Source organism: Pan troglodytes, chromosome 1, assembly GCF_028858775.2.
Source record: "Pan troglodytes isolate AG18354 chromosome 1, NHGRI_mPanTro3-v2.0_pri, whole genome shotgun sequence".
Classification (NCBI taxonomy): Eukaryota; Metazoa; Chordata; class Mammalia; order Primates; family Hominidae; genus Pan; species Pan troglodytes.
In genome coordinates, this window is record NC_072398.2 from 215,130,332 (window position 1) to 215,147,644 (window position 17,313).

The window sequence follows — 17,313 nt, forward strand, 5'->3', positions numbered from 1 at the left end:
GGTGATCCGCCCACCTCGGCCTCCCAAAGTGCTGTGATTACAGGCATGAACTACTTTGCCAAGCCCACACCCAGCTAATTTTTTATATTTTTGGTAGAGACGGAGTTTCACCATGTTGGCCAGGCTGGTCTCGAACTCCTGACCTCAAGTGATCTGCCTGCCTTGGCCTCCCAAAGTGCTGGGATTACAGGCGTGGGCCACCGCGCCTGGCCCCTCCTTATTCATTCTTCAAAACACTTCTCTGCTGCCACCAGTGAACCTGGCTGCCTCAACTGGAAAACAGACACAAGAGTGCCTGCCCTGCCTGATGCACAGGTGGGCATGAAGGAGAGAGCGAGATGCTATGTGTGAGTGAGGGTCTCAGACACTGACATTGAGTGCTATGTGCATGGGAAATTTTGCTAAAGGATCTTCACACCTCAGGAGCTGGGATGTGTGTGTGTGTGTGTGTGTGTAAATGCAAGCGTGCTTCAATGTGAGTGTATAACTGCCATTGTGTGGGTGTGAGTGGGTATGTACACATGGGAGACTGTGTATTCATGTGTAGGTATGTGAGTGTGTGTGCGTGTATGTAAATGCAAGTGTGCATATATATGTGTGTGTATGACCATCAGTGTGTGAATGAGGGGTATGTACACATGGGAGAGTGTGTGTGTAGGTACGTGCGAGTGAGTGTGAATGACTACAGAGGCCGTCCAGGGCTGGGGAAAAAAACCCGTGCCTCAGTTTACGCTGCCCTAGACAAGCCCTGAGAGGCAGCCTTGCCCCCCTCTTCAACCATCGCTGGAGACCCTTCATCCCGCCGCCAGGCCACCAGCGCACTATCTACCCGCACTCTCTCTACCCCACCTCTGGGCATATATTATTTTGCATATGTTAATTTCAATAGCTCTGAATGAGGCGCTGACAGTCAAAAGTCGCTGAATTCACAGCTTAGGGCTCTCAGGCAAGGCCTCTAACTTCTGCGAGCCTCACTTTCATCCTCTGCAAAATAGGCCCAATGAACCTGTTGTTCTTGCGCGCACCCCTCCTCGCTCCCAAGCCTTCGTGCCCAGTCGTCGTTGTTGTGGTTAAATTCATGTTGTTTACTTTGTGCCCCAAATGCCAGGAGTCTCCCCGCCCCCTCCGTCCCCTTCCCTGACCTTCAGCCCTGGCAACCCCGGGAGGTGGGGGAGCCCCGAAGGGACAGAGATGGCCCTCCCGCGCTCTGCGGCCACAGGTGCGCCCAAGCCTCCCGGCTGCGCTCCCCCGGGCCCCGCCCGCCGCGCCCCGCGGTGTCGCCCTCCCCTGGCAGCGGCGGGCACTGCGCGGGAGGCGGCGGCGCGGGAGGCGGCGGCGCGAGGCGAGCCGGGCGCGGCGGCAGCGGGGACGACCCAGGCTGGAGCTGAGGCCGAGCTGAGGGCGCCCGAGCCCCCCGCCCCGCGCGTCCTCTGGCTCCGCAGCGCTCAGCCCCGGGCCCGCGGAGACATGAACGCCCCGCGGCCCCACGCACCCCGGGCGCAGCGGCCCGGCCCCGCGGCCCCGTGATGGGCTCCTGCGTGTCGCGAGGTGAGGGGGCCCGGCCGGGGGCGGGGGGATCGGGTGCCGGGGACCCGCGCAGTCCCCTCGCCGCTCGGAGACCTGGGGGATGGGGCTGGCGACCCGCCCTTCACGGCCCCGCCGCACCCCCGGGGACGCGGCGTCCTGAGGGGGACAGAGCTAGGGACGGTAGGGGGCGGGGGCAGCGCAGAGAGCGCACGTGCAGAGGTCACCGCATCCCCGCCCCAGTTTGCAGCCCCGCAGGTGACACGAAGCAGGGTCCCGTGCCGTGCCGCGCTCTCATCCCTACAGCCACACACCCCCTGCCGGGTGCCTGGGAGGGAAGGGGGCTCTGGTTCTTCCTGGCTTCCCGGAGGAACTGCGGGCACCGGGAGAACTAGCAGACCCTCCCTTTCCCACCCCTCCCCAAGACACAGGTCTTACCAGCTCACCCCCACAGCCCCTTCCCACGTCTTACCGGGTGCCCCCATCTGCAGAGCCCCTGAACCCTGTTGGCAGGAAAGGGTTAATGGTGGGGCACAGGTTATAAAGAAGGTTCCCCTGCCCCCTAATCCTCCTCCCCACCCCCATCCTTGGACAGGGGACAGAAGGGCCAGAGCACAGCTGATGTTCCCAGTTACCCCTGGGCCTTTCTCTCTGTGTCTGACCTGTCACCCTCCACTCTCCCCCACGTGGTACCCAAGGAGGTGGAGGGGACCTGCCCTTGCCTGGGGGCCCAGGGCAGGCCCCAGCCTCTTCTATCTGTGAGTAGGGGACACACAGTCTTGCACAGAGATTGGGGGATGGGCAGTTTGGTCTTTGGAGCCCCCTACCTCTACCTCCACCCCCACCCATCACCACCAGCTTTCCAACAGGCGGTTGGGCAACATTTAGACAAGCGATTGGGCTGAGCCCTTCTCCCACCTTGGTCTGTTCACCCCACAGTGGGATCAGGGGGGTGTGACTGGGAGTGGGGGTGGCTTTGGCCTTGGTTCAGGCTCTGCAGGCTGAGGCCAAACCCACTGACCACCACCACACCCATCACCCCTAGTAGCTTACCCAGAATAGAGGGGACCTTGTCCTGGGGGTATTGAGCAAGGAGCACAGTGACCTTCCCCCATCCTCTGGACTCGAAGGGCTTCTGCTCAGGAGTTCCTGTGGGCATTCAGGTAAGTGGCTCAGGATGTCTCTGGGAGGTATCGGGGTGGAATCCCGGCTGGGGAAGGGGAAGGTACAGGGTCAGGCTGTGTGGGGTTCCTTTACTTATCCATGCATTAAGCTGATATTAACATGATAGCTGCCGTGTGCCAGGCACCGTGTGCATGCTGGGCATCCAGCAGCAAGGAACCCAGCACAGCACCTGGTCCGGGAGGCCTGCAGCCTAGCGGGAGGGGAAGGAAGCTTGAAGAGTGAGGAGTGCTGAGGGTTCTTTAGGAGCACCAGGCTCCAGAAACCCCAAAGGTTCTAGGCAGTCTCTGGCTGGGGCCAGCTCCAGGTGGAGGGGATCTGAGTGTTTCCTCAGTGGCCGTGTCCCTTCCCCTTCACTTGGCCACCCCATGTCAGGCACCTTGGGGTCCCAGCCCAGAGGGACTGGCCTTTGAACTGAGAACCCACTGAGCATGGGACAGAGGCCGGGGAGGAAGAGACGCCTGCTAAGGTCACCCTGAGAGGCTGGGGCCCAGGTCCTCTGACCCCACACCGGGGGCTCCCTCCACCGCCCCCTCTGCCAGGGCTCTTTGGGGCCACAGCAGCCAAGATACGCTCTCTCCACCCTTCCTTCTGCAGCCTGGGCTTCCTCAGCGCCCCCCAGATCTAATTGTATAGTCCAGCCTTGTCCCCCTCCTGAGAGGACGGGGCCCCTGACAGTCTCAACATGCATCCAGGAAAGTTGGGTTGAGGTGAAAGGAATATGGGGAGCCACGTGGGCAGGGGACGGCCAGGGTCCCAGAGACTCTGGGTGGCTGCATCACTGACCCACCCAGCCCTCTCCTCATCACTGATGCTCTCCGAGTGCATACTAGTCTGAAAGTTTTAGGCAGATAAAGCTAGTTTGGGTTATATATGAACACAGTCCCTATCTTACAAGTGGGAAAACTGAGGCAGAGGGCAGTGGAGTGACTTGTCCAGGGCCACACAGCTAGGATAGTATAAGCCAAGATTTAAACCATGGCATGCTGACTCCACAGCCTAGGGCCTCAGTCTCTGCACTCACAGCCAGCCCTCGGCCCTGGTGCCTGCACCTGTCTACTCTCCTGGAGCTGCAGGCTGCTGTGGGCTCCTGAACCCCCCACCTGGCCCCTGCACCAGCAATCAATTGCTAATCATAGCCTCTGAGCGCTCAGTGCCTCCTAGGCCAGGTAGGCACTGCTACAGAAGGAAGGGTGGAGGGAGTGCGTCCACCCTTGGCCAAGGCCAAGGATTGCAGGCCTCAGGCTGATGCCCATACTGAGCCCAGAGCTTGCACCCAGCTGGGGCCACCCAGCCAAACCCCAAAACCAAGGTCAGGCCACACCTGGGAAAATCACCCCATCCCAGCATCGGTAGCAGTTAGCGTCTGCCTACTTGGTAGAGAGGCTAGGAGTGCAGAATACGAAGCAGGGCTCCACCATTTACTAGCTCTGTGACCTCAGCAAGTGACTTGACCTTGTGTGTGTATCTCAGTGTTCCCATCTCTAAAATGGGAATTATAATAGTATTGATGTCATAGGGTTGCTGGGCGGACTAAATGGCTTAATTCATGTAAGGCATTCAGACCAGTACCCAACACATAGTAAGCACTCGTACATATTAGCTATTGCTCTCATTTTTACTTTTACTTTTAATATTGTATATATTATAATAGAGACAGGCTCTCACTATGTTGCCCAGGCTTATCTCGAACTCCTGGCCTCAAGCCACCCTCCCACCTCGGCGTCCCAAAGTGCTGGGATTACAGGTGTGAGCCACTGCACCTGGCCTTTAATTTTTATTACCTGTCTGTGCAGACAGCTAATGCGGGCCTTCATGTCTGGAAGGGGAAACCTACAGAGGTTTTAAGCCACATCCTGCCTCATGGGAAAGGCAGCGGGTGGCAGGCACTCGAGGTGCTGAGGACATTAAGAAAGTGATTGGGACCAGATTAAGGCAACAAACGCTGTTTCCAGGAGCTATTTTGTGTTCATTATCTATTTTTAAGCTACCGTTTGTTGAGCGCTTATCCTGAGCCAGGCTGAGCCTTTGCTCTCCTGACCTAGTTAGTTCTCATTCAACCCTGTGACAAGGGACGTGGGGCTCAGAGAACAGGAGGGTCTTCCCTCAGGTCACATGGCCAGGGCATGGAGAGGCAGGACTTGAATCCAGGTCAATGTGACCCCAGAGCCTGAGTGTGGAAACCCCGTCCTTTGCTTTCTTATGTCCCTATATAGAGAGAGGTGCTATGGCTCACGCTTATAATCTAAATACTGGGAGGCTGAGGCGGGAGGATCGCTTGAGCCCACGAGTTCAAGACCAGCCTGTGCAACATAGTGAGACCTCATCTCTACAAAAAACTTTTAAAAAATTACCTAGGTGTGGTGGTGTGTGCTGGTAGTCCCAGCTATTTAGGAGGCTGAGGCAGGAGGATGGCTTGAACCCAGGAGGTCGAAGCTGCAGTGAGCTGTGATTACTCCACCGCACTCTAGCCTGGGCAACAAAGACCCTGTCTCAGAAACAAAAAGAGGTGCTAAGTATATGGCCAGTGCTTAGAAAAACAACCTCTTGGAACACTTGAATGGTCCCTATTTGTTTGGGGCTCTGCAACCAGTGGCAGTCTGTATGGAACAGAGAGGAATATTTGCCCCCCTTCCCTCCAGTTCCAGGGGCTCAGTACCCGCTCCATGCCCTTGGTGCCATAACCACTCTGCCTCCTCACTCATGCCCCAGCCCTCTCCTCCAGGCCAACTGATCAGCCTCCTGGCCCCACCTTGGGGGTATCCAATGCACTGGGGGCCGGTGGGGTCGGGGGTGAGAGTAGAAATTAGAGACCGAGAATTTTCTTCTGGAAACTCAGACATCTGATCATGTCTGGGTGAAGGCACAAGCTCTAAGGGGGCCGACCAGAGCCACCCATAGTTTCCAAGTCCTGAGCAGTCCTACACCAGGCACTGAGGAAAGGGTAGGTGGGACCTTGCCCTTCGGGAGCTCACAGTCTGATAAGAGAGGTATAGCTTTGCCTGTGGAGTAGCCTAATGGGGGAGGCAGTATGCATGAACCCTTGGAAGGATGCCCCAAGGACCCTGTCTGGAGATCAGCACTGTTTAGTGGTTGGGGCACAAGCTTTGGAGTTTCACAAGGGCCGAAGTGTGACCCTCATCTCTGCTGCTTATTAGCAGGTGACCTTGCATAAGTGATTTATCCTCTCTGAGCCTCCGTTTCCCTATCTGTAAAATGGGCATAACATGTACTTTGCAGGATTGTTGTGTGGGTTAAATGAGAGATCATGGGTGAACAGGCCTAGGACAGACAGTACCTGACACAGTACTGTCACACCTGCTCAGTAAACAGTGGCGGCAAATCACTGCAGGCCAGACTTTGGCCATTAGGACCACAGGTGAGGTACCTAATCCAGCAGAGGCCAATCTGGGCAGGTCGCTTGGGGGAGGTGAGGCTGGAGCAAGATGTTCCCAGAGGCCAGGTCACAGGATGGGAGGGAGCCTGGGGAAGGAAGTGGGGAGGAGCTGGGGTGTGTGGAAGTCCTGGGGAGGAGCCCATTTTCTCTCTCCATCCTTGCACGGGGAGAGAAAGGGACCCCCTTGGATAGCTCTGAGCTGAGCCAACCCACAGATGAGCTATTGTCACGGCTCAGGTGACCTGTAAACAAATGTCCTGGGGAGGAGGGGACACTCAGTCCACTCGAGGCCTGGCCTCTGCCAAGCTCTGTGGCCTGCTCCCCTGGCAGTGACTCAACAGGCAGAGAGGCCAAGGACTCACCCTCAAGGGCTTCCCTCTGCGGAGCCTCCAGAGCCAGCTCCAGCCCTGGGGACAGGAACAGAGGAGTGGCTGACCAAGATGTGTCCCATTGTCCAGAGAGAGACACTGAGGGGAGAGGGGTGGAGCGGCTGCTGCTTACGGACTGCTTGCTGTGGTAGGTGCTTCCTCCTTGCTGCAGCCCTTTCTGGGCTGGTATTATTTCACAGATGAGAATCCAAGGCTCACAGGGGCTAAGTCCCATGCCCACCCCCTGCAGCGGAAAGTGAGAAGCGGGGACTTAAACCCAGCTCAGGGACCGTAAGAGGAATGCCTTGGCCGCTTACGTTCTCTTCAGAGCCAAGGGCAGAGCCCGGCACATCACAGCTGGGCAGTACACACCCGGGCAATGGTTGGCTAGAGGGGCCGCATCGGCTGCAGGTGCCCTGAGAAGCTGAGCAGAGAAGCCCGAGGCTGGCCGGGGAGGAGCATGAGGGGACGCTTTGACCCCAGGCTGCTGCTCAGTTTCTGTGTGGTTTTGAGAGGATATTTACCCTCCCTGGGCTGCTGCAGAGTCAAACACGGTCCCTCTCTGCCCTCTGGGGTGCAGAGCCCTGGGAGGCACTCTTGGGGTAGATGGCAACCATGGTGACTAATGGGTTGGGACACGGAGCCCCAAAGAACAGCTTAAAGGAGTTGGAAGGCCCTGAAGCAGACGAGAGGAGCCTGAGGGGTTGTGCTGCAGACTCACCCAAGGATCAAGTAGAGAAGACCAACCAGTATGGGAACTGCAACAAGAGGGGTTTAGGCTAGACATCAGGAGGAACTGTCTGGGAGGTTAGACTCTAAAGAAGATTGAAGAGGAGCTGGCATAGGAAGGCAGGAAGCACCCTCAAGATGCAGAGGAGAAGCTCTGGTTGAAGACAGAGGGATGAAGGAGACATCGGGTTGACACCCTCTCCTTGAAAAATCAAGATGGCCCTCTCCAGGTTGCCATGGCAGCCAGAAGCCTGTCACTTTTGTGGACAGAGGAGGTGGGGGAGGGAGCAGGTCTGAGAAGGGAATTCTGACCTTGAGGTCAGGAGAGTAGGGTGTGGACTGAAAGAAAGGGGGTGTCCTTCTGGGAGAGGGAGCCACAGGAGCAGGTGCTAGCGGTCCCTTCGGGCTGCCTCCCAGCCCCCACCCCACATGACACTCTGTGTTTTTCCAGTTGCCAGTGGTGACGTGGCCACCAGTCCCAGCTGGGCGAAGAACAGCCTGTGATTTCACCCTGGGCTGGTTCATTACCTGACGTCCCCATGGCAACCAGCCTGTGACATCATGGGGCCAAAGTCCTCACGGGGAGCAGGCAGCTTTGGTGGAGGCACCTGAACCCCAACTGAGGTGGGGAGCCAGGCGGGCTGGGGAGGGGGTGGGAGCCAGGAGTCCTCCAAGCCCACCACCGTCTCAACAAATGACCTTGTTCAAGTCATGCCTCTGCCAGGCTTTGGCATCACCACCAGCCTCCTCTGTGCCCGGCTCCCCAACTCGCTCCCTGGTCTGTGGCTGGAGAGTTGTAAAAAAGCTTCAGGGGATGGCCAGGGGTCCTAGAAATACCCTAACACCTCTCCAATTCCTAGGGTCAGCCTATGGCCAGTGCCACCTGTCTGCACCTTGGCGGGCCCTGGCTTGTCCAGGACATACAGAATTTCCAGAACCTCAAGATTGGCAACTTGCAAACTTTTTTGACTGGACCCATAGGAATAATATATTTTGCATCATGACCCAGAATACACACATAGAAAATTTTTACTCTGTGTGTGTTGTGCACACACATCTGCACAGACTTGTGTTTGCATAAACAGAAGCTTCATAAAATAATACTTAACCTGACTTGCAGTGGGCTCTGATATTTTCCATTCTATTCCATTCTATTTCATTAAAATAAGACCTAATTAATAAATGGCTGCATGGCCCACTGAAAGATGCACCCCCAGTTTGAACATTGCCTTTGAAGGGCCTGGACAACATGGCCTTTGTGGAAATGGAGGCCCTGGAGCCCAGAGAGGGGCAGGACTAGCTCAGGGTCACACAGCAGGGACTCAGGAAAAAGAACAAGATGAGCTGAGTGCTATGGTGTGCAGGTGCACGGCTCAGTCCACAGGATCCCGTGCTGCCCCAGGTGCTCTCACCTCCTTAGGCCTGCCTGGGTCATGGGTGGGGTGGTCAATAAGATCTTTCCTTGGCTCCAGTCTCTGCCTCCAGCCTCCTTGACTAGCCCACCTGCTTACCTTTGGGTAGATCCCAGAAACCTACGGTCTCTTCTGCAAACTAAGTCTAATCCAGTTGGGATGAAAACTTTAATCTCAGGCTGGGCGTGGTGGCTCATGCCTGTAATCCCAGCACTTTGGAAGGCCGAGGCAGGCGGATCACCTGAGGTCAGGTGTTTGAAACCAGCCTGGCCAACATGGTGAAACCCTGTCTCTACTGGAAATATAAAAATGAGCAGGTGCCCATAATCCCAGCTACTCAGGAGGCTGAGGCAGGAGAATCGCTTGAATCTGGGAGGCGGAGGTTAGAGTGAGTTGAGATCATGCCACTGTACTCCAGCCTGGGTGACAGAGCGAGATTCTGTCTCCAAAAAAAAAAAAGAAAAAGAAAAGAAAACCTTAATCTCACCTCCAACTGAATGCTTACCTTCCCCCTGCCAGCTGCCCTTGAAATGAGGATTTGGGTACAACTGATATGAGGTGAACCTTCCAGAGGAAGCCAGTAGGGAATGGAGTGAGAGGAGGATGGAGGAGGCCAGCCAGGCAGTGGGGTGGTCTCAGGCCTGGCCTCAGCCTGGCCCTGCAGGGTACTCCGGAGGGTAAGTGAAGGGGAATTTTTGGATCCCAGACAAAGGAGCTGGGGCCCTGCACCTGGTAGTCATTGGCTTGGGGCCACTCTGGGTGGGGCCAACAGAAATTTACCTAGGGCAGCCCCTGTAGAAAGAGCCACAGGTGGTGCCTCTTAGAAGCCATGCAGGGCGCCAGGGCAAAAACAGGAGAAAGGAATCCAGGGGAATTGGGGGCAGCACCCACATGGTCCCCTAACCCCAGTGACACAATCTGGCCTAGAGCATTAAGTCCCTCCGCTGGCGGGCAGAGAGTGAGCACAGGGACCATTGTCTTCCAGGGAGGGAGGATGCCTGCAGCAGGGGAGCCCTGGGAGAAGGGAGCCCGGAGACCTGGAATAGACCTAAGAGAGGGCTAACAGGATTTGCCGGTTGACTGCGTGGCCCCGGGGAGAGTGGGGGAAGGCAGGACCCTGAGAAACTCCCAGGGTTGTAGTTGGTGCAGTGGGGGATGGGGGGAAGGTGGGCCTGGAATTGGGAATCCTCTTTTGCCCAGGTGTGCTTGAGGTGCCCCTTGGGCATCCACGTAGAGAGCTGGAAATTCAGTTGGGAGCTCAAGTGAGGAGTCAGGGCTGGGGGTGTGCACATGGGCAGCGGGCAGCGGAAACATGAAGGTGAGACCTCCTGGGGAGAGAGGGTGGAGAAGGGCCAGGACAGAAGTGTGCCAGCCAACGGGCAGGGGTGAGCCAGGGAGGAGCCAAAGAGGGGACCCAGGACAGCAGCCAGAGAGGCCAGAGGCCAGGATAAGAGCGAGGCTCAAGAGGGCAGGAAGGCTGCACAGCTCCAGCTCCAAGAAGAGGCTGGAGCAGCCCCCATTGGAGTTGGCCCCACGGAGGTTCCTGGCAGCTTGGCAAGGGCTGCCTCATGAAAGCCTGCTTGGAACGGGTGGAGGAGAAGTGGAGGACGAGGAAGTAGAGGGGGGACACAGCTCTCTGCACGTCCAGCGAGAAGGGAGCAGAGGAACGGCCAAGTCGCTGGAGGGAAACAGTGGTCACAACAAGCTTCTGAGAAGACAGGAGATGCTTGGGTTGCCAGGATGCTGACGGCCCCACCCAGTGGTGAAGGGGACAGAGGAGTGAGAATGCAGGAGAAGGTCCAGAGCCCAAGACGCATCGCAGCATATGAGATCCCGGCTGAATGCTTCAAAGTGGACAGAGTGGAGAGGGCACAGTGACACCGCAGGAGGGAGAGCAGAGCCTCTGGGGGGAGGGCAGGGGCAGGACCCAGCCCTGGGTGGATGGGCCAGAAGGTCTTGGGTGCAGCAGGAACAGCTCTTCCTTTGTTGCAGGAGGGAAAGGCGATGATGTGGGCAAAGGTGCAGGCAGGCTCTGGTGATTTGGGTGGAAAGATCCGGGTGACACCTTTCCAAGGATCCTGGACCCAGTGAGGGAGAGGCAGAAGCCCCCAGCAGTGTGTGGGGTAGGGGAGGGGGTGTGTTTCATGTCTGAGAAGGAAGGATGGGGTGAAGCTGTCAACCTGGCAGGAAACAAAGACAGCAGGAAATGCAGAAACAGAGAAGGATCCGGGCAGCGTCCCACGGGAGGCTGGGGCTACAATCTCGCATGCAGCGGTCACTTTCTCCAGCAACATTCAGCTCCTCAGATCCAGGCACAGGGCAGGAGGGTCAGACTCAAACCGGGGTGAGAGGTAAGGGCGTCTGTGAGAGAGAGCTCAGAGGCCATGCCAGGGGGTCAGCCAGGCCAGGAGCGAAAGAGGACGGGAGGATCTAGTCTGGAAATATGAGGGTAAATGGATTAAAGATCTCCACGAGGCCAAAAACATGCTGGAGTGTGGGTGCTAGAAACTGCGAAAAGGGAGTAAAAAGAAGATGAGGCCAGTAATTCCCGCTGAGGGGCACAGGCAGGAGGGCATCTGGCTGGACCCCTTCCCTGCTGTGGACTTGAGTCTGCTTCCTCTACGATGTTGTTGGATAAAAACAAGGCCATACTCACCTTACGGGGGGGCCTTGAACATGCTTTGTAAGCAAGAGAGGGCTGGGCTTTGCTGAGTTCCTCCTCTTGCTCTTATTTCCAGACCTGTTCACAAGTGCCCACAAGAACTGCCCCATGCCCCAGGGTGCGGACCCCTTGAACCCAGATCTACCCTCGGGCCGCACTCCCACCGTGGCTCCAGACCGTGTCATTGGCAAGGTAACTGGCTGCTCCTCATCCCTGTGCTACCTGCGCCCCGGTTCCCGGCCTGTCTCCTCCCCACAGGGAGCAGAATCCATCCCAGTCTCTTCCTTCCCTGCCAAACCCGCTTCTCCCTGTGGGACCAGGGGCCCTAAGGCCTGGTATTCAGCAGCATGAGGGGCTGGACTGGACTGAGCATCCAGGGACTGGACCAGGCTTGTTTAGAAGACCACGCACCCTGAAGGTCTTCCCGCGCAAATTAACTCTGCCTTGCAGACAACACATGCCGCTACCAGCCCGCTACTCCTGAGCAGCCTCACAAATTTTATATGTTATGTTATACATATAATTTGTATATAAATATATAATATATAACTTATATATATAATATATAATTTATATGAATATAATTTATATATTATATATATTAAAATTTTATATACGTTTCTCAGTCCAGATGGATTTAGAAGATGTCACTAAGGGTCACAAGGGACCCCAAATTCTGGTGCATAATTTCCACCCTTGCTCCAGGGTCTGTGGCATGAACCCACTGGATGATATAATTACCTTCTCCCCAGCGGCACACCCCTCCTGCGAAGCACTGCACTCAGCTCTTCTCAGCCTCCGTTATGTTATTTAGGCCTCACCACAACTCATGAGGTGAATGAAATTGTCACCATTTTGCAGAGGAAGAGACGTGTTCGGAGCTGTTAGGAATAGTCTAGGGATACCAGCTGGGAAACAGCAAAGTCAGAGCCCACACCCAAGCCTGCTCTATAAGCGGCACCCGAGGCCTGTCCTCCCAGCACCACTGTTGCCCCCTCCTTCTTCCTCTGCATGCCGGGGGACACCAGAGCATGACCCATGAGAGGGCAGACCCCAACCTCACACAGCACCAGAAGAAGGCTGACCCCCACCCCCACCCAGGGCCCCAGGACTCGGGCCATCTGCTGGCACAGCGTGCCAGGCCCTGCCTGATCCTCTCTCTCCTCTTGTTTTAGGACAAACAGATGGATTTCTGTTGGGATCCTTGGCAGGTCAGTGCACTTGTGTGTCCCCATTCTAGCCGGCCCCAGCTGACACCACGGCCCCTCCATCCTTTGTGCCCAGCCCAGGCACACAGTCCTGCTGGCCCTGGGGCGGGGGGGGGGGGGGCTGATGAAACAGTGGGTGGGGGTTGTCCCATGGGAGTTAGTAGGATCTCCCTGGCTTTAGCTGCCCTGTTCCTGCCCACTGGCCAGAGGACCTGGTGAGCTGGGAGACGGGGATGGGTGGTGCTGGAGGGATGTCGGCCGGCAGCCTGGCCCACCCTGCTCACTCCTCCTGCCACTTCCTCCAGAGGTGCTTCCAGACCACCAACGGCTACCTGTCCGACTCCAGGTCCCGCCCTGGCAACTACAACGTGGCAGCCCTGGCCACCTCGTCCCTTGTGGGTAGGTTCTGGCCGCAACTCTCCTGCCGGTGGAGAATGCACGGCCCCACCCTAGACCCTGGCTGTGGGAAGGGCATGGCTGAGTTGCAGGTGGGAGGATGGCAGCCCTGTTGGATTCTCCATGTTCTAAATGCCAGAGTCCATGCTGGGTTATGCGGGTCACAGGGGGACCAGTGGCTCAGGGTTCTGCTTCCACAGGTTAAACTGCTGGGTTCTCAAGAAGCTCTGAGGGGGTGGGGCAGAGTTTTTCAGATGTCTGTCTGGCATGGTCTCCCTGCCTCTCTGCCAGTCCCATCACATTAGTTCAGGTTCCCTGGAAGCAGAGCCTGACATGGGCATGACTGTGCAGGTGATTCCCTGGGGAATGGCCCTCAAGAGAAGCCAGCAGGCAGCGGGGGAGGCAGAGGGGCCTTCGGAAGGGGCTCTGCAGGAGTCTAGCCCTGCCCACCTGGTCCCACTGGGAGCTTGGGAGCACAAATAGCACCCCAGAATTGATGACACCCCAAGGCAAGGGGGCTGGACTTTATATTCCCCCATTGCTGACTCACTGGCTGCCCCCGGGGAGGACTAGGTAGCCTCCCGGCCTCTCTAGGTGCCCAGGAGCTCAGGGCGGTTCTCCAGATAAGGGTGTGAGCTGACAGCAGCAGCACCTGAAGCAGCTGGGCATGGGCTCCCAGGCCTGTACAGCAGGTTTCGGTGGCCACCACAGCATCAGGTGGCCCCAGCACTAAATCCCACCCAGCTCCCCTGAGGCCCCTGGGGCCCTCCCTCCCCACATTGGCCTGTGCCTTTCCTCCATCTCCAGTGCCTTCCTCCACCTCACCTGCCCTTCAAGGGCCACTTGAACCCCCACTTCCTACAAAACACCCTCTCCAATTGCCAACACTCCCCAACTTAGTGGGTGGGAGGGAGAGTCTCCCCTTTCTTCTGCACCCCCATCTTTCCCATTTTCCCCACTCTCTAATTACCTTTGTGGATATTTCCTCCTACTTAAATATTGCCATTCCTCACATTATGGCTTCGGGGACCCGGGTGACTCCCAGATCTATTCTCAGCCTTGGTTAATGGTGATGCTGAACCATTCCTGGCAGCCCCCTCTCCATCTTCCGCATACAACAGCTCTACTCCTAAAGCCCCCGACCCCTCCTCTCTGTCTGCCCAACCCTTGCCTTGTCTGTTGCTGGGTCCCTGCAGTAACCCCTAATCCTCCAACTGGGTTGCTCTTCCTAAACAGCTGTTCTAACTGGTCACTCTCTTGCTCATTACCCTGCTGGGGCTCCCCATTGCACAGGAACATATGAGCCCTCCACCTGGTTCTGCCCAACCCTGTTCTGTCCCTGATCAGCTCCCAGCTTCTCCTGCCGCCCAGTCCTAGTGTGGACCCCATGTTTCGCCCCAGCTAATCCTGGACTCACGCCAGACACTTCCATGCCTTCATCCTCTTCTCATCTTTGAAATGAAACCTCCAGTCTTGCCTCTGTCTGTTCAAAACCAACCCACCTTCAAATTCCAATCCCAGGTCCCCTCTTCCAGGAAGCCTTCCCTGCCTGCTCCACCCACCCAGGTCTCACCTCCAGCAGAGCTGGCAGGCCACAGAGATGCTCTCTCAGAATGTGTTTAGTGGATCATGGAGAAAGCTGGGGGCTCATGAGTGGTCCTTGGGTGGATCTCCTTGGATGGAAGGGTCTGAACTTGGTCAGAAAGGGAGTGAGGGGTGTGGGCGATCTGGGGAAGAAGCACCCAGTGGGCGGGAACATGGACTGGGAGTAGGATGCTGGGAGGAAATGTGGATGCCAGTGGGTGGGGGCATTAAGGGAAGGGGGCCACAGAGCTCGGAGGGCTCAGGGCAGGAGTGAGCAGGAGGCTTTGGAGGGCGTGAGGAGTTAGATGGGTACAGGCCCCTGGGGAGTTGTGGGGCACTGAGGGAGATCATGGTGCACTGAGGAAATGTGGGGTACAGGCCACTGGGTGGGCCTGAGGCATGGGGGCCAGGCCCTGCGCTGAGCCTTGTGTCAGGACAGTCACCCAGATGCCCTCCATGCCCCAGGGGTGGTGCAGAGCATCAAGGACCACATCACAAAGCCCACGGCCATGGCCCGAGGCCGCGTGGCCCACCTCATCGAGTGGAAGGGCTGGAGTGCCCAGCGGGCAGGCTGGGAGCTGTCCCCAGCTGAGGACGAGCATTACTGCTGCCTCCCGGATGAGCTGCGTGAGGCCCGCTTTGCTGCAGGTCAGCGAGGAGGGGGACTGGCCAGGGCTCTGTGGGGGTGAAGCTGGGTCCTTGGGGGGCCCAGGTCACTGCATGGGCATTGTCTGGGCAGGAAAAAATAATGGCATAGGGTGGGTGGGTATTAAGTGAGCACTCTTGACCACTGGGGTGTGAATGGGCAGCCCAGAGAGGTGGCCACCCTCCCGCCTGTCCTGGAGCAGCTCCATCAGGCACTGAGGCCGTCCCCACCCATGCCCCCCTGAGCTGGATCTCGCTGTTCCCCCAGGGGTCGCCGAGCAGTTTGCCATCACAGAGGCCACACTGAGCGCTTGGTCCTCACTGGACGAAGAGGAGCTGCACCCCGAGAACAGCCCCCAGGGCATCGTCCAGCTCCAAGGTACAGCCCAGGGGGTCCGGGGGGCGGGGGTGGGCAGAGTGGAGCTGATTCTGGATGGCTGCCCATCACCAAATGCAGTGTGACCTCGGCCAAGCCCCTTCCTTTTCTCAGCCTAAGTTTCTTCATCTGCAAAATGGGGCAGTGATCCTTGCCTTGCCCATTGCCCAGCAGTGCCAGGAGCAGGAAGGAGAGAGTGAGCACAGTGGGGGCGGGAATCGAGCGCTTACCACACCGAGGGCTGTGCACGAGGCACCTCACAGAATCCTCACAGCAGCCCTAGGGAGTGGGTCCTGTTGTCCCCATTTTACAAATAAGGAAACAGAGGCACTCAGAGGTTCAGAAACTTACTCCAAATGACAGCTAGAAGCGTCAGAGCCGGATCTGAAACTCAGCACCAGGCACGAGCAACCACCTTTCTAGAAGCCCAGGTTACTACTGAGGTGACAAGGAGCCTTGGCCCTGGGGGAAGCCTGCACTTAGTCCTCCTGCCCCAAGAGGGACGGGGAGGGGACAGAGGCCCAGGGGAGCACTGGTTGTCCCAGTTCTCAGAGAGCACAGGCTGGCTCCAAGCCCACTCTTAACTCCTCCGTTTACTGCCTGGAGGAGAAAGCTGGGGCTCAGAGTTTTGGTGACTTGACCAAGGTCACAAGGCTCGGCAGTCACACAGCTGGATTTGGAGGCAGGTCTTCTGCCCCTTGCCCTTTCTCACACCCCCAGAGAGGGCAAGGAGCTGGATCTGGGACGCCATTCCCCCATCACCCCGTTGCTTTTCCAGATCTGGAGAGCATCTATCTTCAGGACAGCCTTCCCAGTGGCCCCTCACAGGATGACAGCCTTCAGGCCTTCTCCTCGCCCAGCCCCTGCCCTGACAGCTGTCCCTCACCTGAGGAGCCCCCCAGCACCACTGGCATCCCGCAGCCCCCCAGCCCAGAGCTGCAGCATCGGCGGCGGCTGCCCGGGGCCCAAGGACCCGAGGGTGGGACCCACCTGCCGGGCTCCCTCCCCTCCATGGACAGCGGCTCCCTCTGGGAGGAGGACGAGGTGTTCTATAACTGAGGCGGGGGCTGTGCTGGTCCAGCACCTGCTCTCACCATGACCTCGCCTGGTGGGCAGCCCAGGCATATCTGGACCCCGGGGTCCAGGGCAGGGCATCCCTTGACCCCTCGGGTAGGCACAGGGTAGGTGCGGCAGGGATGGGGCCAGCGCTCATGGTGGCCTCTCTGTGCCTCGGTGGACCTGCCCCAGCAGTGGGAGCCATAACCCCCTCCCCCTTCATTACTTCACTCAGGTGGGCACCTTCCCCTGCAGGGTGTCTGCCCTCAGGGAACTCAAGGACTCTCAGAGACACCAGGGCAGCCTGGCCCAGGGGAGCAACAGCCAGGCCCCCAGGAGGACAGCCATGGAGAGAACTGAGACCCACTTACAGTGGGGTCTGGGAACCCTGCCTGTACCTGGGGTTCAGTCCCTCCTCACTCTCTCTGTGTGTCTGCCCACCAGCAAAGGTGGGGTGACCACTTCTGGTAGCTAAGCACCTGCTCCCCGGCTCTCCTCACCCAGGACATCTGTCTCTCTGGAGTGTCTGTCTGTCTGTCCCTCCCTCTCTGAACCTGCTTCCTCCGTGTCCCCTGCTCCTCGCCCCTGGGAGCCCACTCCCCCTCCTTGCGGCTCCCTCCCATCTCACTCAAGGTTCTCTGAGGACATTAAAGTGGTGGATTCACCCTGGATGACCTTGGCCTGGTCTCTGCTGGGGAAGATGTGACCTTGGGCCCCTGGACAGAGTCCGGAGGGAGTCAGGGAAGGTCCCTACTGCCAATGCTCACACAGCTG

At 57.8% G+C, this 17,313-nt stretch overlaps 1 protein-coding gene across 4 annotated transcripts; it reads left to right on the forward strand.

The window, feature by feature from the left end:
• Positions 1-1,320: 1,320 nt before the first annotated feature.
• On the forward strand, positions 1,321-17,210 carry LOC107966262 (family with sequence similarity 131 member C). Of its 4 annotated transcripts, none has more exons than XM_024356597.2 (7): positions 1,321-1,548; positions 11,351-11,466; positions 12,450-12,485; positions 12,788-12,881; positions 14,928-15,110; positions 15,376-15,486; positions 16,262-17,210. In XM_024356597.2, exons 1-7 carry the CDS (start codon positions 1,527-1,529, stop codon positions 16,540-16,542), a joined length of 843 nt encoding a protein of 280 aa, XP_024212365.1. In that variant the 5' UTR covers positions 1,321-1,526; the 3' UTR covers positions 16,543-17,210. The 4 variants fall into 4 exon arrangements, with proteins under 4 accessions (XP_024212365.1, XP_024212364.1, XP_024212366.1 ...); XM_024356596.3 differs by lacking the exon at positions 1,321-1,548 and adding an exon at positions 4,356-6,619; XM_024356598.3 differs by lacking the exon at positions 1,321-1,548 and adding an exon at positions 6,673-7,824.
• The last annotated feature ends 103 nt before the right edge of the window (positions 17,211-17,313 follow it).